The sequence below is a fragment of the Mobula birostris genome, chromosome 11 (assembly GCF_030028105.1).
Source record: "Mobula birostris isolate sMobBir1 chromosome 11, sMobBir1.hap1, whole genome shotgun sequence".
Taxonomy (NCBI): domain Eukaryota; kingdom Metazoa; phylum Chordata; class Chondrichthyes; order Myliobatiformes; family Myliobatidae; genus Mobula; species Mobula birostris.
In genome coordinates this window covers 100,138,090-100,159,157 of record NC_092380.1, presented here as the reverse complement: position 1 = coordinate 100,159,157, position 21,068 = coordinate 100,138,090, and the positions used below count along the sequence as shown (strand labels likewise).

The window sequence follows — 21,068 nt, the reverse complement described above, 5'->3', positions numbered from 1 at the left end:
TTTTTTTCATGTGAAATATATTACAGTTTAGGTAGTAGGCATTATACTTTTTTAAAATATTTACAGTTCTGTGGTGACAAAAGCTCTGTTTAACTTTTTTTTTAACATCGAAATGGTTGGCTTGGAGTTGCGTAGTGGGAGGGTGGGGAGGATACTAACTATATATGATTTTATTTTGGGTGCTTTTTCTTTACTGTTATGAATTGTATATTACATGTTTGTTTTGCACTGTATAAATCTCTTTTTTGCTGTTAGGTTTTTTTTCTGTTGTATTGTAGAAATCATTAAAAAAATTAATTTTTTAAAAATGGTCCAATGGTCAAGAAGGCAGGCCCAGCAAGCGTTGTGGAGCACTAAGAGCACAAGACACTTAGACTTCCTAGTCATCGACCGCAGCAGGAGAGGTCTCCAGCTGTAACGGTCATCCGTGCCACTGGATCAAGGTCTCTTCTGCCGAGAGAGTGGGATTGCTCCTGTGCAACGGCTGTTCCACTTAAAACTCCATCACACACAGGTTTCTGTTGTGCGATTCATCCCAATCCAAACTCAACTTGTGTCTTCTCTGAATCCGAAGGACTACCAATAATGATCTTAAATAATTTTCTAGTGCAGTAGAAGCAATCAGCATGCTGAAAACAGTGCAAGACATGTTGGTGCAGTCTAATCTCAGACTGCATACAATCGCATCCAACCATGTTGACGTGATGCAACATTTCCCATCTGAAGCCCTGGCCAAAGGTCTACAAAATCTCACACAGGACCTCCCTCCTATGCAGTACAGTCAGGGCCTTGGGTGGGGCCTCATTACCAACAACCTTGTTTTCCAGGTCACTGATGTCAAAAGACCCATTATGTAATATGGCTTGATATCGACTGTGTTAAGAGTGAGTGAGTGTGAGAGAGAGTGAGTGTGAGTGAGAGAGAGTGAGTGTGAGTGAGAGAGTGAGTGTGAGTGAGAGAGAGTGAGTGTGAGAGTGAGAGAGACAGAGTGAGTGTGTGTGTGTGTGTGTGTGTGTGTGTGTGTGTGTGTATGTGTGTCCACAGCCAAGACCCTATTCACACCTGATTACAAACGTCAATAAATGAGGACAATGTTAATCCTACATAATGGTTGACTAGCACAGCCTGGACATTAATTATCACCTGATTTGATTTTAATGAATCAATAGCGGATTACATAATTGGTAACCAATTGGCACATATACCGCCCACACACACACAAACTGACTAATCACAGGACACATAAAAGACAAACAATGTAGATCACCAACATTTCATTCAAAGTTGCACTGATGACGTTGCCTAGCTAGGTAGTGAAACAAAACAAGCTAACAAGCCAGCTCTGCAAGCCACTCAACAACATCCTCAACCTGAGCTACAAATCCTTTCCAACATCTTAAGGAACTATGTTCTGACTGATCGTGCCAAACAGGGCTACAAGCTAATCAGCTCACCCTTTCCTCATGGTTAACTGGTCCAGCATTTCTTGTTGATCCCCACCAGGAACGACATCAAGGTTGGTATTTTCAAAGTGATAATGTTTAAAGACGGTGTAGTAAGACTTTAAGACCAATCTCTGACACCATCCTTCTTTTACCAAAGATTTCATGAAATGATCATTTGACTTTTCGTTTCAGAGGTTAAGTCTGACATCCTATGGATGCCAAGTGGGGAGTGCTCTGGCCTCTAGAGGCAGAGTTGATTTTGTATGGACATAAGCTGTTTTTTTTTTATATATCATTTCATGTGCAGGTAGACCATAAGACCATAAGACAAAGGAGCAGAAGTCGGCCATTCAGCCCATCGAGTCTGCTCTGCCATTTTATCATGAGCTGATCCATTCTCCCATTTGGTCCCACTCCCCCGCCTTCTCACCATAACCTTTGATGCCCTTGGTAACTTGGATATGACTCGAAGCACAGGATGAAAAGGCATCCATCTTCATCCTCTCTTTATTTGGCCATGAAACAATATCTTTCACAAGTAAGATCTCATTCAAAACCCTGTAGGAAGCTTTCTTCTCTGGTGATTCGCTTACTGCATAGCTTTCTACGTATGCACTGTGAGGGCAGTAGAGTATATGTCTTAACACCATTTGACTTGCCAAAGTGCATCACCTTTGCTTTCATAATATATCTCCTAACCTTTTCTGACACTGACCATTTCTAATTAATTTATTGTTCGTGCAGCTGTTGTTCTCCTCAGTTGGGAAATGTGCTTCTCCAGAGAGGAAGGAGGGAAATCTTATCATTGCTCCAGTGTTGTCCTTCGCTATTAACCCTTGTCACAATCATGACATGGATGGTATCTTTGAGTGAGGGAATTCACAATACGTTACCATACCTGTAATATTGATTTTCATTTTATCTGTTATTGGTTTCATTTAACTTTAGCAAGCAACGTTTAATTTTCATACAATTCTGAATCAGCAAACCACTTGACTAATATTCATGTATCATGAATGTTCCAAAAATAATCTAATGGTGCAAAGAGAACCAGCATTTGTCATTTTGTTCAAAGTACAATTTCTTGCTGGGTCTTCAAGAGATGTTCCACATTACATCTCAGTTTTTTTGCCTCATCCTCCTCCAGCTTTTGTTGGATGATTCCACACACTCCCGTGGCACCCAGAAGGCAGGGAAGACTCAGAAACACGTCAGCTTTGATCTTGTGTTCATCCTGAAGTATGAGTGGAACAAATATAACAGTGCAGAAGACTTTATTTGGTATGAAGATACAAGTCTAGATGTGCGCAATTACTCAATAAAAGGAAATCAGTAAAAGAGGTATCTTAATATATAATCATTCTGAGATTTTCCCTCATTTCTCTGGAGCTGAACAAGAACTCTCACTGAAAATTTACCTAATAGGTAAATCCACTCTCCTCTCCTATCATATTCATTCTGCGTCAGCCCTTTACTTCTTCCACCTATCACCTCCCTCTCACTTCATTTCCTCCTCAACCCCACCTACCTACCTACCTGGCTTCACTTAGCACCTAGCTTCCCTCCCCTCCACTTCTTATTCTGGTTTCTTTCCCCTTCCTTTCCGATCCTGATGAAGGGTCTCGGCCCTTCTTCATCCATCTCTTTCTTGAAAGCATCCAGACACTTGGCCTCCACAGCCTTCTGGGGCAGAGCATTCCATATATCCACCACTCTCTGGGTGAAAAAGTTTTTCAACTCCATTCTAAATGGCCTACCCCTTATTCTTACACTGTGGCCTCTGGTTCTGGACTCACCCATCAGCAGGAACATGCTTCTTGCCTTCAGCGTGTCCAATCCCTTAATAACCTTATATGATTCGATAAGATCCCCTCTCAGCCTTCTAAATTCCAGAGTATACAAGCCTAGTCGCTCCAATCTTTCGACATATGACAGTCCCGCCATCCCAGGAATTAACCTTGTGAACCTACACTGCACTCCCTCAATAGCAAGAATGTCCTTCCTCAAATTTGGTGTAGCCCTGTATTCTAAAACTCACTGAAGCAACATTTATAGGACTTGGTGGGACTACTATGATTATGTCTTTCTAAAATGTTCCCAGCAGTAAAGATAGGAAGAGTTCTTTTACACCATTGTATTAGAAAGTTAAAGGTCTCTGTGATATTAGATCCCACCAATACAGCAGAACTGCACAAGATTTACATTTTTCATTTAATTACAATTATTAATATTAAGTATTTGTCATATGTGAAGGCTGTGGTTCCCACAGTCTAAGCTAATACTATTTTATCTTACTACAACTGTCTTGGGTTGCACATTTGTGCAAACACCAAGGAGGAATCCAAAATGACTTCTGGCGAATTTTAACTCTTTCCTTACAATATTTGGTTGAGAATATTTTTTTCTCTTTAACTTTACCTCCATATAGGAAATCTACCATAGGGTGCCAAGTGTCTCAGCCAGACTCATTATCACAAATTCTAACAGGGCTAGACAGACTGAAAGGGAAGGGGGAGGAATCATTGTCCCTGGTAAAGGATTTAATACAAGCTGGGGGATGGGGCAAGGTTATAGTCACAGATAAACAGAGCAAGAAGAGCCTTCACACAGAAGGGTGTGAATTGACAAAAATCACAATCAGAGGTTTACGGAGGTCGATTTGCCCGCTGTACTCGCGAAGGAAAATGATGTGAAAGACATAAAGGGGTAATGGAGAAAGTATGGAGATATAATTAGCCTCAATCACATTCAATGGTAGAGCAGGCTCAAAGAGCCAAATGGCCCACTCCTCTTCTTATTTTCTATGGTACAATGAACACTGGCTGGTTTAACTGTTCTGTAAGGTTCACCATAACTTCCTTGGATTAAATAACTCAAATAATAAAGCCATGGTTCCTAAATGATTTCTAAACAGACTTAACTTGTCTTGCCACTTTCTAGGGCAAGTATATTCATTTTTTTTCTTGTAATTGATAGTTGTGACTCTAATCAGTGTAAAGGAATGCATATTTTGTCAGGTTACAAGTGAGTCACTGCAAGAAATTAAATAGTCATTTCTGGTTTCTATAATTACATTAATCACATGGTTGTATGGGGTGTCCAAGGAGGGGTAGCAGCTCTGGTGCAGGGGCTTGTTGTATTCCCTCCAGGACAGTTCTTCCACCTTCAGTCCTCACCTGATACTCAACTCTCACCTGTGGCTCCAAGTAGCTGTTTGCATGCGACAGTGGCTACACCCTGGTACACCGTTTTGACAGATGGGCTAAACTAAGAGGGTGGCTGGCTTCAAACCCCGGTGAGACAGGGATATGCCTATCCCAGCATGCAAAGTTGGTTACAGTGGACAAAGCAGATGAGATCATCAGTGACAGCGGATAGCCAGGAAGGCAGTCCAGCAGCGCTCTGCGGACAGCGAAGGGCATAGCAAGGCACAGAAGACGTCACGGCCATCCACTGCAACCAAGGAGGTCTCCAGTTGTGAATATCACTCGTACCACTGGAATAGGACTTCTGATGTTGAGAGAGTGGAACTTCCCCACTGCGACAGGTTCTCCACTTTAAAAGTTTTCCGGTATGTGCTCCTTTGTGTGGCACATCATTACTCAAGCTTACTAGGTCCTGCAGCAATGGGTGAAGCAACAGGTGGAGGTAATGTAGTTCCAAGCCTGCACAAAGGTCGCCTGCGAACTCAAGCCATTTGGCTCTGATTCCAGGACAGCACAGGAGAACGACACATCCCAGGTTATTCAGCAGCCCTATTTAGTACTGATCCTATTTAGCCCTAAATAGGATCAGTACTGGTCACCCTCCAACAAGGGAGGCGACTAGAAAAGGTGTCCCAAAACAACTGGTCAGCATGTCGTGGCTGGCAGTTTTACTCCTACAGGGGTCGAAAATTCATGAAAATATAAATGATTTTTGGAGTTTGGAACATCTGAACTCTGCTGGACAATGATAATAGTGATACCTGAGTGAAGAACAGCTCTCATGGCACCTTTCAACATCGAAACTGCTTTGTTGAATGAGGCCAGGCTTTCAGACCAAAATTCTATTTCTGAGTCTGAGGACAGTTACACCCTCTTCTGGAAAGGCAAACCAGTAAGTGAAGATCATGGAGTAGGATTAGCTATCAAGACTTCACTCCTTCCTCAAGTACCAACACTGCCAACCTGTGTCAATAAACGATTAATCACACTTTGCTTTCTGCTCAATCGCTCTCGTCACATCACAGTTTTCAGTGCTAAAAGATCATAAGATGCAGGAGTAGAATTAGGCCATTTGGCCCATCAAGTCTTCTCTGCCATTTCATCATAGCCGATCCATTTGCCCCTCAGCCCCCAATCTCCCGCATTCTCCCTGTATCCCTTCATGCCCTGGCTAATCAAGAACCTATCAACCTCTGCCTTAAATATACTGCTTGTGGCCAAGAATTCCACAGATTCATCACTCTCTGGCAAGAGAAATTCCTCATCTCCATTCTAAATGGATGTCCTTGTACGTTGAGGCTGTGCCTTCTGGTCTTAAACTCCCCCGCTTTAGGAAACATCCTCTCCACATCATTCAACAGTTTTCAATAAGATCAATTATGCATCTACTATGACATGCAGTGATGGAATCGAAGAAAACTTCTAAGCCAATTTTGGTCAAATCGTGAAAGAAACACATCCAAGTGACGAGCTCATCCTGATGAGTGACTTCAATGCCAGGGTAGGCAAATACCCCAATTAAACTGGAATGGGGTACCAGGACATCACAGTGTTGGTAAACTCAAACCAATGGCTTACTGCTGTTCAGTTTCTATACCAGAACAGTATGGCTATCACTTAACACTTTCTTTAGACAGGCTGACAAACACAAAATAACATGGATACACCCCAGATCCAAGCAATGGCACTTGATCAATGTGGGACACTCGTGATTTTAAGATCACTACAGCGAGGCAAGCAGCGGAGTGCTGGACTGATTGTCACCTGGTTAGATTAATCCTCTCAATGCTCATCGCCCACCTGCCACCAAAAGAAACCAAAATTAATCCGATAAGCTCTTAATACCAACAAGTTGCGGCACCAAGAGCAATTTGCAAACAGTTTCAAAGATGCATTGGTGTCCTATAGGCCCCTGAAAGGTAGCGCAGCACAGAAGTGGGATCAATACAAGATGTTAGTGATGAAATCAGCAAAATTAGCCCTTGGACCAAAAAAATAAAACATCAGGATTGGTTTGATGAAAAATGATGACAACATCATCACGTTACTTAAGGAGAAGTAGAAGGCGTTTCTCACCTGGCTGAATGATACTTCTTCCATCCTAAAGATTCAAAGTACATTTATTAACAAAGTATGTATACAGAATTTAAATCTGAGATTTGTCATCCTGCAGGCAGCCATGAGACAAACAAATACTATGGAACCCGTTCAAAGAAAAACAAACACCCAACGCATGAAATAAAAAGAACAAATTGTGCAAACAGCAAAAAGTGAACAACGCATAGAGTATCAACATTGAACTAGGGCTTCAGGAATATTCCGTTTAGTTCATTTCTGCATTGATAGCCAAATGCAAGCCACAGAGCCAGTCTCCACTGAAACGCCCCAGTCCACATCGATCATCCCGATCAAACCACTCAAAAGCAGCAAAAAAGAGTAACCAGAATCCAGAAACACACACACACACCATGAACCTCAAAGTCCTCCAGAACGAGTCCACAATCACAAGCCTCGCTGATCAATCCTTGCAATGTGCATCCCAACACTCCTGCACTTTCCTCTGACAGCAGCTAGCGAGAAGTAGAGGAAGACCGATCAAACGCAGGTAGATAAGGTGGAACACCAACCCATCCCCGCTCTGCTCTTCGTTGACTTCAACCTTGCACAACACCTCAACTGGAGAGAAGCAATGAGTAAGTCATGCATGCCTGTAAATGGAGTGTCTGCATCCAGGCATTCAAGGCCACACACTCTGCTCCCAACCTCACCAAGCTCCCTCAGGGACAGCAAAGCACCAGATCACTCTATTGGCTCAAAAACACAAGGTCAAAATGTAAATCACAGGTTCCAATCACGCACGGCTGAATAGCAGAATCATACTTGAAAGAAGTAAAGGTAGTTTCATGAATGGTCTGCAGGAAGTTGTCGCTAGTTGTGTAGTTCACTGGCCCCATTTTGAACAATACCAATGAATTCAGTGACGTTTCGATCGTATCTCTTTTCAAGAACAAAGGCAGCAGAGCCCGCATCATTCTCAACCACCTAATCCTGAAACTGGATCACTTCAAACATCCTCACAGGTCAAGCACAGACCGCACTACGCGGAACGTGAACTGAATGGTGGGAGAGAAAGGCAGAAATCAGTGCTACGCTGACACCAAAATCTTTAAGATGCTCTTTGGTCCCATTAGTCTATGGACTACACAAGTCACGCCCACATCCCCTCTGTCAGCAGGTAACACAATCTTACTCAGATAGAAAAACATTAATGACAGGTTGAATGAGCACTTGAGCAACTTGTTCAACAGGCCTTCTACTGTAGACCAGGCTGCACCTGAGCAGATCCTCCAGAAACCCACTGCCGACAGCCTCGATCTCCGCCCTCCAATGGTTGAGTTCAAAGAAGCCATTCTTCATTTAAATTCTGGAGAAGACTCTGGGAAGGACTGAATCCCTGCCAAGATCTTCAAGTCAATGGGTCCAGTTGCACTAAGGGCCTTCCATGACATTCTAACGAGCATTCAGGAAGAAGATGACATTCCAATGAATTCACAGACATTTCGATCATACCTCTTTTCAAGAACAAAGGCAGCAAAGCTGACTGCAGTAACTACCGGGACATCTCGCTGCTGCCGATGGCTGGAAAGATCCTAGTCCACACCATTCTCAACCACCTAATCAGCAAAGATCCTGCCTGAGACACAGTGTGGGTTCTGCCCTGGAAGAAGCACCATTGATATGATGACCGTTGCCTGTCAAGCTCAAGAATAATATATCGAGCTGAACCTGGATCTGTACTATAATCACATTTAAAATGTTTAGTGAGTAGATGCCTTTAAGTAAATACTTCATCCAGATGATCTTTTGCAGATACCTGAAATTTTTCTCTCCAACAGTAAATTTGGATAATCCATGATTTTTCTATACCATTTTTTAAACAGAGGAATTGGCACCCACAGAACTGCTATTCCTTGTGTGAGTTTCACCAATATTGACACAATAATACATGGTCTTCACATGAATGACAGGTGGTTAAAACTTACCTTTGCATTAGTGGACACCAGTTGGATGTTCTTGAGGTTTCCACAAATTGAATTAACAATATTCACCACACTTAAACCAATCGCCCAGGAAATGCATCCTTTTAGCTTTATAACTTCATTGGCACTATGGTAAGGAAAGGAAATAAAAAACACACTTAAATCCCAACTGCTCCTTTGAAGTTTTAAATCACATCATTCTACTATCAACTGTCAGATGCCTTTTTGTGCTTTCCAGAAATGTAAAGCCAAAACATTTATACACAGTGTGGTGGTGGGAGCTGAAACTCACTAAATGAAAAGGTAGTGGAATTCATCCATCATGGCTTTCAAAAAAGGTAATTGTATAATGATTTGTAGGTCAATGAGAAAGAACAGGAGAATGGGATAGCCAGATTTCAGTCCCTGATGCCAGCATGGATTTGATTCAAATGAGTTGAATCCCCTTTTCTGCTGTGACAATTTAGGATTTACTAATTATAGTGGTACAATGTAAAACGGGGAATTTTCACAGTTAATAAATCGAAATTCTCAGTTTACTTCATCCATAAATCACTTATGCTTTTCTGTCTCTTCATTCTATCTGAATCCCATGATGAAATTACCACACTACATTTTATAGGCAATTATAATCCTGTGTGAATGTGAAGTTATGTAATCTGAAGGCAGTGTTCCCATATCAGTTTTACATGGTCATCCAGCACCAAATACAAAACTCCAAATAATGTTTAAGATAGAGCTTAATGTTCTCCCAAAATCCTTGAAGAATCTTGGGTCCAGAAATACTGCTATGGCATTCTGGTCTAGAACTTCTGCTACAGCTGCAAGATGATAGATTTGGTAGGACCTATTTCAGTTGGAATAGACAATGATCAGCACTCTGACATAGGTGTTTGTATTTTCTAGGTGATCTAAGGTCGTGTGAAGAATCACTGAGATTGCACCCTTACATCCTTTTAGAATGGAGATGAGGAGAAATTTCTTTAACCAGAGAGTGGTGAATCTGTGGAATTCTTTGCCACAGGTGGCTATGGAGGCCAAGTCATTGGGTATATTTAAGGCAGAGGTCGATAGGTTCTAGATTAGTCGGGGTATGAAGGGATATGGGGAAAAGGCAGGAGATTGGGGCTGACGGGGAAATGGATCAACTCTGATGAAATGGTGGAGCAGAAGGAGTACAAGACCATTTTACAACAAAGTTAAAAACAAAAAAAACATTTGTTGTTCCCTTCCCTATTGTAACACAGAGCTCTACACCAGGGATATTCCTGCTATAATCTGTTGTTATGAGTAGGCTTTAGCAAGAACCCACTAACACTTACCTTTCAATGACCATTTTATGAATTTCATTTACATCTTGCTTTGAATCTCCTCCAACCAAACTGCTTAGATTAATACCAGCCACATTTGTGTTACTCCAAACAGCAACTACAGAAAAAAAAACAGCATTAGGTAGCAGACACACATTTTGTGCACCATTAAGCAATAAGTGCAGTAATTTAAATAAATAAAGGCAAAACTAATTACAGGGGATATCAACAGCTTCTCAGACAATCAAAAATATATTTATCGTCACATAATGTCAAGAAATAAATGATCAAGAAAAGTAATTTTTCCATTTAAGCACTTCCCTGCATTTACTCTGTCATTATCATTGAAACTGAAACCGTTGCCATAGTTTTCCATTATTATCTGCTGGAAAAAGCTGTTCTTGCAAAATAATTAAGTGGGAGGGGTAAACAATCAGTAATGTAAGAAAAACAGATTGCATTGTTTTCATGTTGTAAGAGCACTGTTACAATATATTGATGGATATTTACAGAAAACTGTTCAGTAAATGAGTTTCTGTCACCAAATCCTTCATTAGCAAGAATACCAAGGGTCACCGCTGACAGACACGTGTGAAGATGATACTGTTACCTACTACAGCGGTAAGACGAGAGAAATGCAAGGCCAGCGATTCAACGTTCCTGGGTCTAGAATCTTCAGGTGTGACTGGGAATGTGGGGACAGGTGTAGTTGAGGGGCCATTGCAGTTCACCTACCACACAAAGGTCCGATGGCAAAGAGATTAAGATGGGTGAAGGCCAGGCTCTGCTGCACAGGATGCTTGAGGTATAGGAGCAGAATGATCATGCTCTGCCTTTCAAGTCCTGTTTGCCCTCCTCATTTCCCATCTTCTCCTCATAAACTCTCAATCTTCACCCCCCCCACATACCCAGCCAAGAACCTATCAATCTCTACCTTAAAATAAATCTAATGACTTGATCTCCACAGCCCTCTATGGTGACGAATTCCATGGGCATTCACTTCAGTCACAAACACAAATGTACACTGACAAATATTCTGCCACATCTATTTACCTCAACACGTTTCCCTCCAAACCCATTCAAGGTCTTCTACCCCTAAGGGTGCCCTTCTCCTTCCAGTCTCAGTTTCCTGCCCGTCTCATACTAACACAGATTTACATGTGTGCAGAAAGGCAAATGCCTGATGTGCAACAGACTGAGCCGAGTGATCTTACAACCAAGAAATCAGATCCACCTTTTATAACCCTACCATGCCCAGTGGTGAATGATGGAGGACAGGGAGCCTGTGAACTGAAGGGCAGGCATGGAAGTGCCAAAGACAAGGCTGAAGTAGTCACGATCCCATTCGGCCAGCATGCCACATAGAAAATCCATGGCATAATCATCATGTTCACTAGTCTTCACACACATGTGGTGGCACAATACTAGCAGCAACCCAGGTTCAAATCCACCACCGTTTGTAAGGAGTTTGTAAGTTTTCCCCTTTGGCCACGTGGGTTTCTTCCAGGTGCTCTGGTTTCCTCCCACCGTCCAAAGACGTACCAGTTAGTAGGTTAGTTGGTCATGTGATTGTAAATGGGTGTTGCAAGATCATTAGGCTGGAAGGAACTCTAAATAAAATAAATACATTTGATGTTGAGAAAGCTTTTAACGTACTGAGTACTCTCCAGTCTATGGGAGCAAACAATAACTGAACCCACACATTGAAGACTTGCTCTCCAGAGCCAGGTATGCCTCTAGTCGAACAGTTATACGAGGGGAGATTGATAAGTTCGTGGCCCAAGGTAAAAGGAGTCAATTTTAGAAAACCTAGCACATTTATTTCTCAACGTAGTCCCCTCCTACATTTACACACTTAGTCCAGCGGTCGTGGAGCATACGGATCCCTTCTTTGTAGAAGTCGGCATCTTGGACCTCCAGAAAGTGGTCCACAGCAGGGGTGATTGATAAGTTCGTGGCCTAAGGTAGAAGAAGATCAGTTATACAACTCTCGTTACATGCACATGCAGTTCAACTCTTTGAGTGATTATGCAGAAAGTTTGAAGTTAATAACTCATCTCCTTCTACCTTAGGCCACAAATTTAACAATCACCCCTCGTAATAGTTACAACATTGGCATTTATGCTGAAAGAATGATATAGGTAAGCAAATGATTGGAATTTCTGTTTCTCTCAGTAGGTGCAATGAAAGTGGGGAGATATTCTTCATCCATTGCTCTATTTCTTTTAAGCTGGAGACTCATCCAGCTATACCTTGTTCACAAAAATCTACCACGTTACATGAGGCATCAATGACATGAACAATTTGATTAGAAGTTTTCCATTTGTTACTCTGATCATGTCACTTTAGACGATTCAACTTGGAATGCAAAGTGATATTTCTGTTGAGAAATTGCGCATTTCATAGCCCAGCATAAAATATCTTCAACTATATTTCATCAATGTTGATGAAATTGACAGATATCCACTCACCACTTCTATGTCCTTGTTCACCAATAATGTAGGCATGAACATTCACTGGATTAATTTTCAATTTTTCACCAAGTAAATAACGAAGCCTTGCAGTGTCCAAGTTAGTACCGGTACCAATGATACGGCTCTTTGGAAATCCACTGAGTTTCCAGGCAACGTAGGTTAATAGATCCACTACAAAGTAAACCAATCCAGGAGAAAGTAATCGAACTATAATCATGCAACACAATTAAAATTAAACTTGACCAGGTGAAAACAATTTTTTTTGTATGGTTGATTGTCCTATTATTATAAGTGTTCTCCAGTTAAAATGTAAAATTATTTTAATTAGAGACAGGTTTACTCTCCTTGCAATCTTCAGAGGTCTTTAGAAGATGCCCACAATTAAATACAAAAATGAGTAAAAATTATTTTAAAAGTTTAAATAGCAGTTTACTTTTTTGTCAAAATTGGACATTTATCCAATGGTCCTGGAAGTGGTGAACTCTATCACTTATATTGTTTTATCATACAAGTCTAACCACTTGGCCTTTTGATCAAAATCAGTCAATGGTTATTGTATTCAAATAGGAACTACTAGGTAGCGTAGCAGCACTAGCAACCTGGGTTCAATTCCACCACTGCCTGGAAGTAGTTTTACGTTTTCCCCCTGACTGCACAGATGGAGCTGATGGCATTCATTGAAATACTTAATCAATCAACTTTACCTGGCTGAGTAACAATAAGCAAAATTGCATTTGGACTATGCTTAGCCACTTGAGGGATAATTTCCTTGAAAATAGCAATATTCTTCTCCAGCAGACACTTATCTGGTTTTCCATCTTTTGCCACCTCACCAACACAGATGATGCATATCTTAGAGTCTTGCGTTGCTTTATAATCTACAGAATGAACGATCATTTGAAAAAGAAAGTCAGTTAAACCACTTATTATAATGCTGCTTACACTGTAAATTACACTGATATTTATGCACTTTTTATTCCATTCACATATTTTTATCTCTAAGTTTATATTTCACATATTACTTTCCCCCGCTATCCAAATGTACAGCGTTCCTATGAAACCGTTCGTCAGCCGAAATGGTGTAAAGCGAATAAGCAATTACCATTAATTTATATGGGAAAAATTTTTGAATGTTCCCAGACCCAGAAGAATAACCTACCAAATCATACCAAATAGCACATAAAACCTAAAATAACACTAGCATATAGTAAAAGAAGGAATGGTATGATAAATACACAGCCTATATAAAGTAGAAATAATGTATGTACAATGTAGTTTCACTTAACAGAATCGGGAAGCTTGAGCCAAAATCGATTCGTTGAAAAAAACCGGGACGTACACGCATGTGCACGTCACGCATTCGCATGTACACGTATGTCACGCATGCACACACACCTGCCCGCGCAAGGCTTCATGGTCATGGTAGTCTTTCTCAGGGTAAACACAAGTTTAAAGTGAGCGTCTTTTTTCGTAAAAGCGAAAATCCTCTTTTGGTCAACGAAAGCAGGTAACTATGTAGGTCTTTTGTAAAAGCGAAATGTTGTAAAGAGAACGTTCGGAAAGCGAAGGACACCTGTACTTTATAATTATTGAATGTTTTTGTTGCACACTGCACCAACACACCAAGCTAATTCCTGATACATGTAAATGTATACGGCAAATAGAATTGATCCCTGATGAAAGGCAGGTATTTTAAGTTTATGGAATGCAGCCAAACTTGCACTATGCAAAGTCTTTACGCCAATACTATCAGTACAATATCATTCCTCAGCACTACAGATCTGCACGGTATTGGCCACCACTAATTAAACCTGCATTGAAATGCAAACTCTGTTATACAAGTCAAATTTGGTAATATTATCCCAATGGCCTGAGAACTGCTGAACTCAAGAGAAAGAACGGACTGATGCTTACAAAAACGCAAGAGATTCTGTAGATGCTGGAAATCCAGAGCCGCAAGCACAAAATGCTGGAGGAACTCAGCAGGTCAGGCAGCATCAATGGAGAAGAATAAAGAATTGATGTTTTGGGCTGAGACCATTCATCGGGGTTACAACATAGAAAAATGTGAATGCATTTGACACAACTGGTTTACAAGTAAAGAAAAACTAGTAATGTTCTTGTTAAACAATCAGCAAGCTCTTTCGTAACTTGTTATGCTTTAGGAGCTGTTACTTTTGAAACACTTCTGGAATTTAAAATAATTGCGCAAAAGGCAGTATCTGTATAATTAGTTTAGCAATTTTTTTTTAAATTATTGCAAGTAGCAAAAAGCAAGCATTGTAGTCAGTTGCTTATCCAGCTGCCAAGAACCGCATTTGACTTAATACTATGCACTGTTTTTAAAAAAACCTGACCTAGGGCATTGGCTCCTAACTCAAAATATTCAGGCAACCAAGAAGTAGCCTAATGTGTACTTAACAACCTTGCTTAGTGTTGCTTTTGAAACACTTGCTGTGTTGGCTGAGCTCTGCTGGTAAAATTCTTGCCCTCAAATCAAGACCATGAGATATTGGAGCAGAATTAGGCAATCTGGCTCATCAACTCTACTCCACCATTTCATCATGGCTGATTCAATTTTCCTCTCAGCTCCAGTCTCCTGCCTTATCCCTGTATCCCTTCATGCTCTGACCAATCAAACTCTACCTGAAATATACATAAAGACTAGGCCTCCACAGAACCCTGTGGCAACAAATTCCACAGATACACCACTCTCTGGCTAAAAAAATTCTTCCTCATCTCCATTCTAAATGGACGCCCCTCTATTTTGAGGCTGTCCCCACTGGTCTTAGACTCTACCACCATAGGAAATATCCTCAGCACATTCACTCTAACATGGCCTTTCACCATTTGATAGGTTTCAATGAGGTCATCCCTCATTCTTCTGAATTCGAGTGAATATAGGCCCAAAGCCATCAAACATTGTTCACGACAAGCTATTTAATCCTGGAATCATTTTAATGAACCTCCTTTGAACTCTCCAGCTTCAGCACATCCTTTCTAAGGGGCCCAAAACTGATAACAACATTCCAAGTCAAGTCTCACCAGTGCTATATAAAGTTTTATCCTTGCTTTCATATTCTAGTCCTCTTGAAATCAATGCTAACATCACATTTGCCTTCCTCACCACAGACTCATCCTGCAAGTTAACCTTTAGGAAATCCTGCACAAGGACTCCCAAATCCCTTTGCACCTCAGTTGTTTGTATTTTCTCTCCATTTAGAAAATAGTCAACCCTTTCATTTCTTCTACCAAGGTGCATGACCATACACTTACTGACACAGTATTCCATCTGACATTTCTTTGCCCATTCTCCTAATCTGTCTAATTCCTTCTACAGCCTCTCTACTTCCTCAAAATTACCTGCCCCTCCATCTATCTTCATATCTGCAATCTTTGCAACAAAGCAATCAATTCCAACATCCAAATCATTGATAGATAACGTAAAAAGAATCGGTTCCAACACAGACCCCTGTGGAACACCACTAGTCACCGGTAGTCAGCCGGAATAGGCTCCCTTTATTCCCAGTCTTTGCCTTCTACCAATCAGCCTCGGCTTTATCCATGGAAGAATCTTTCCTGTAATACCATGGGCTGGTAGCTTGTTAAGCAGCTCCATGTATGGCACCTTGTCAAAGGCCTTCTGAAAATCCAAGTACACAACATCAACTGACTCTCCTTTGTCTATCCTGCTTGTTATTTTTTCAAAGAATTCCTACAGATATGTCAAGCAAGATTTTCCCTTTAGGAAACCATGCTGACTATGGCCTATTTTATCATGTGCCTTCAAGTACCCTAAGACCTCATCCTTAATAATCAACTCCAACATCTTCCCAACCACTGAGGGCAGATTAACTGGCCTAAATTTCCTTTCTTCTGCCTCTCTCCCTTTTTGAAGAGTGGAGTGACATTTGCAATTTTCCAGTCTTCTGGAACCATTCCAGAATCTACTAATTCTTGAAAGATCATTAATAATGCTCCCACGATCTTTTTTAGCCACCTCTTTCAGAAAGATGGTGTGTACATGATCTGGTCCAGGTGACTTAGCTACCTTCAGACCATCTGGGTTCCCAATAACCTTCTCTCTAGTTATGCACTTCATTACCCCTGACACATGGAGCTTCCACCATACTGCTACTATCTCCCACAGTGAAGACTGATGCAAAATACTTACTCAGTTCGTCTACCATTTTGTTGTCCCCCATTACTACCTCTTCAACGTTGGTGGTGAGCTGAAAATTAAAGTGTGCTTCCTGTACTTGCTGAGAGAGTGCCACATCATCAGAGATGCTGTGGTTTGAATGAAATACTAAACAGAAGCCCTGCCTTCTCTCTTGAATGAATGCAGAAGATCCTGGGGCACAGCTCATTGATATGCAGGGATTTCCAGTATTCACATTAACACTCTTCTCTTCAAATGCAAAATAAGCTACTAAAGAGCTTACTATCTGTTTAACAGAACATTGCTGGCTTTTCTTTTAGTTGAAAACTAGTTACTGCAATTCACTCATCTTGTCCACTGTTGTAAGCTTCAGTCCTGTTCTTTCGCAATTAATAATCAGGCATTATTAATGTATAGTTTTTCATAAATTCTATTGTATTACTTTATTTTCCTATAAGTACATGTAAGAAAATGAATCTCAGGGTTGCATATGGTAATATTTATGTACTTTGAGCAACATGCTTGGAGGAACTCAGTAGGTCAGGCCACATCTATGAAAATTAATAAACAGTCGACGTTTCAGGCCGAGACGTTAATCGGGACTGGTAAAGAAGGGGGGACACACCAGAATAAAAAAAAGTGGGGGAGGGAAGGAGGATAAGCTAGGTGATAGCTGAACCCAGGTGGGTGGGAAAGGTAAAGAGATGGGGAAGGAGGTGGCTGATAGGAGGGGAGAGTGGACCACAGGGGAAAGGGAAACATAGAAAATAGGTGCAGGAGTAGGCCATTCGGCCCTTCAAGCCTGCACTGCCATTTATTATGATCATGGCTGATCATCCAACTCAGAATCCTGCACCAGCCTTCCCTCCATACCCCCTGATCCCCGTAGCCACAAGGGCCATATCTAACTCCCTCTTAAATATAGCCAGTGAACTGGACTCAACTGTTTCCTGTGGCAGAGAATTCCACAGATTCACCACCCTCTGTGTGAAGAAGTTTTTCCTAATCTCAGTCCTAAAAGGCTCCTTCCCCTCTATCCTCAAACTGTGACCCCTCGTTCTGGACTTCCCCAACATCGGGAACAATCTTCCTGCATCTAGCCTGTCCAATCCCTTTAGGATTTTATACGTTTCAATCAGATCCCCCCTCAATCTTCTAAATTCCAACAAGTACAAGCCTAGTTCATCCAGTCTTTCTTCATATGAAAGTCCTGCCATCCCAGGAATCAATCTGGTAAACCTTCTTTGTACTCCCTCTATGGCAAGGATGTCTTTCCTCAGATTAGGGGACCAAAACTGAACACAATACTCCAGGTGTGGTCTCACCAAGGCCTTGTACAACTGCAGTAGTAACTCCCTGCTCCTGTACTCGAATCCTCTCGCTATAAATGCCAGCATACCATTCGCCTTTTTCACTGCCTGCTGTACCTGCATGCCCACTTTCAATGACTGGTGTATAATGACACTCAGGTCTCGTTGCACCTCCCCTTTTCCTAATCGGCCACCATTCAGATAATAATCTGTTTTCCTATTTTTGCCACCAAAGTGGATAACTTCACATTTATCCACATTAAATTGCATCTGCCATGAATTTGCCCACTCACCCAACCTATCCAAGTCACCCTGCATCCTCTTAGCATCCTCCTCACAGCTAACACTGCAGCCCAGCTTCGTGTCATCCACAAACTTAGAGATGCTGCATTTAATTCCCTCATCCAAGTCATTAATATATATTGTAAACAACCGGGGTCCCAGCACTGAGCCTTGCGGTACCCCACTAGCCTGCCATTCTGAAAAGGTCCCATTTATTCCCACTCTTTGCTTCCTGTCTGCTAACCAATTCTCTGTCCACATCAATACCTTACCCCCAATACTGTGTGCTTTAAGTTTGCACACTAATCTCCTGTGTGGGACCTTGTCAAAAGCCTTTTGAAAATCCAAATATACCACATCCACTGGTTCTCCCCTATCTACTCTACTAGTTACTTCCTCAAAAAATTCTATGAGATTCGTCAGACATGATTTTCCTTTCACAAATCCATGCTGACTTTGTCCGATGATTTCACTGCTTTCCAAATGTGCTGTTATCACATCTTTGATAACTGACTCCAGCAGTTTCCCCACCACTGACGTTAGGCTAACCAGTCTATAATTCCCCGGTTTCTCTCTTCCTCCTTTTTTAAAAAGTGGGGTTACATTAGCCACCCTCCAATCCTCAGGAACTAGTCCAGAATCTAACGAGTTTTGAAAAATTATCACTAATGCATCCACTATTTCTTGGGCTACTTCCTTAAGCACTCTGGGATGCAGACCACCTGGCCCTGGGGATTTATCTGCCTTTAATCCCTTCAATTTACCTAACACCACTTCCCTACTAACATGTATTTCGCTCAGTTCCTCCATCTCACTGGATCCTCTGTCCCCTACTATTTCTGGAAGATTATTTATGTCCTCCTTAGTGAAGACAGAACCAAAGTAATTATTCAATTGGTTGCCATGTCCTTGCTCCCCATAATCAATTCACCTGTTTCTGTCTGTAGGGGACCTACATTTGTCTTTACCAGTCTTTTCCTTTTTACATATCTATAAAAGCTTTTACAGTCAATTTTTATGTTCCCTGCCAGTTTTCTCTCATAATCTTTTTTCCTCTTCCTAATTAAGCCCTTTGTCCTCCTCTGCTGAACTCTGAATTTCTCCCAGTCCTCAGGTGAGCCACTTTTTCTGGCTAATTTGTATGCTTCTTCTTTGGAATTGATACTATCCCTAATTTCTCATCAGCCACGGGTGCACTACCTTCCTTGAGTTGTTCTTTTGCCAAACTGGGATGAACAATTGTTGTAGTTCATCCATGCAATCTTTAAATGCTTGCCATTGCATATCCACCGTCAACCCTTTAAGTGTCATTTGCCAGCGTATCTTAGCAAATTCATGTCTCATACCTTCAAAGTTACCCCTCTTTAAGTTCAGAACCTTTGTTTCTGAATTAACTATGTCACTCTCCATCTTAATGAAGAATTCCACCATATTATGGTCACTCTTACCCAAGGGGCCTCTCACGACAAGATTGCTAATTAACCCTTCCTCATTGCTCAAAACCCAGTCTAGAATAGCCTGCTCTCTAGTTGGTTCCTCGACATGTTGGTTCAAAAAACTATCCCGCATACATTCCAAGAAATCCTCTTCCTCAGCACTTTTACCAATTTGGTTCACCCAATCTACATGTAGATTGAAGTCACCCATTATAACTGCTGTTCCTTTATTGCACACATTTCTAATTTCCTGTTTAATACCATCTCCGACCTCACTACTACTGTTAGGTGGCCTGTACACAACTCCCACCAGCGTCTTCTGCCCCTTAGTGTTATGCAGCTCTACCCATATCGATTCCACATCTTCCCGGCTTATGTCCTTCCTTTCTATTGCGTTAATCTCTTCTTTAATCAGCAACGCCACCCCACCTCCTTTTCTTTCATGTCCATCCCTCCTGAATATTGAATATCCCTGAACGTTGAGCTCCCATCCTTGGTCTCTCCGGAGCCATGTCTCTGTGATCCCAACTATATCATAATCATTAATAACAATCTGCACTTTCAATTCATCCACCTTGTTACAAATGCTCCTTGCATTGACACACAAAGCCTTCAGGCGCTCTTTTACAACTCTCTTAGCCCTTATACAATTATGTTGAAAAGTGGCCCTTTTTGATGCTTGCCCTGGATTTGTCGGCCTGCCACTTTTACCTTTCTCCTTACTACTTTTTGCTTCTACCCTCACTTTACACCCCTCTGTCTCTCTGCACTGGTTCCCATCCCCCTGTTGTGAACTAACCTCCTCTCTCCTAGTCTCTTTAATTTGATTCCCACCCCCCAACCATTCTGGTTTAAAGTCACCTCAGTAGCCCTCGCTAATCTCCCTGCCAGGATATTGGTCCCCCTAGGAAGGAAGAGTACCAGAAGAATGTAATAGACAGGTGAGCAGAAGAGATAAGAGGCCAGAGTGAGGAATGGAAGAAGAGGGAAGAGGGAGGGGAAAACTACCAGAAGGAGAAATCAATGTGCTTGCCATCAGGTTGGAGGCTACCTAGATGGAACATGAAGTATTGCTCCTCCACCCTGAGAGTGGCCTCATCATGGCCAGAAGTGTCATGGACTGACGTGTCAGAACGGGAATTGAGATAGGAATTAAAATGGTTGGCCAATGGGAAATTCCGCTTTGTCAAGGTGCTCAAAAAAGCAGTCCCCCAATTTACATCGGGTTTCACCAATGTAGAGCAGGCCGAATCACGAGCACCGAATTACAACAGACGACCCAACAGATACACAGGTGAAATGTTGCCTCACCTGGAAGGACTGTTTGGGGCCCTGACTGGAGGTGATGAAGGAGGTGAATGGGCAGGTGTACCATTTCTCTCACTTGCAGGGATAAGTGCCAG

At 41.7% G+C, this 21,068-nt stretch overlaps 1 protein-coding gene across 1 annotated transcript in view; it reads right to left on the bottom strand.

Moving 5' to 3' along the window:
* Positions 1 to 1,076: 1,076 nt before the first annotated feature.
* The window catches only part of LOC140205563 (L-lactate dehydrogenase B chain-like), a 31,390-nt gene continuing 11,398 nt past the window's right edge, over positions 1,077 to 21,068 (bottom strand). Inside the window, exons 5-9 of the mRNA XM_072273184.1 lie at positions 13,180 to 13,353; positions 12,473 to 12,646; positions 10,014 to 10,119; positions 8,695 to 8,818; positions 1,077 to 2,679 (exon numbers count right to left, since the gene is read on the bottom strand). Of these exons, the coding sequence (XP_072129285.1) occupies positions 2,515 to 2,679; positions 8,695 to 8,818; positions 10,014 to 10,119; positions 12,473 to 12,646; positions 13,180 to 13,353 (743 nt within the window). The 3' untranslated portion in view covers positions 1,077 to 2,514. The remainder of the gene's footprint in view (positions 2,680 to 8,694; positions 8,819 to 10,013; positions 10,120 to 12,472; positions 12,647 to 13,179; positions 13,354 to 21,068) is intronic.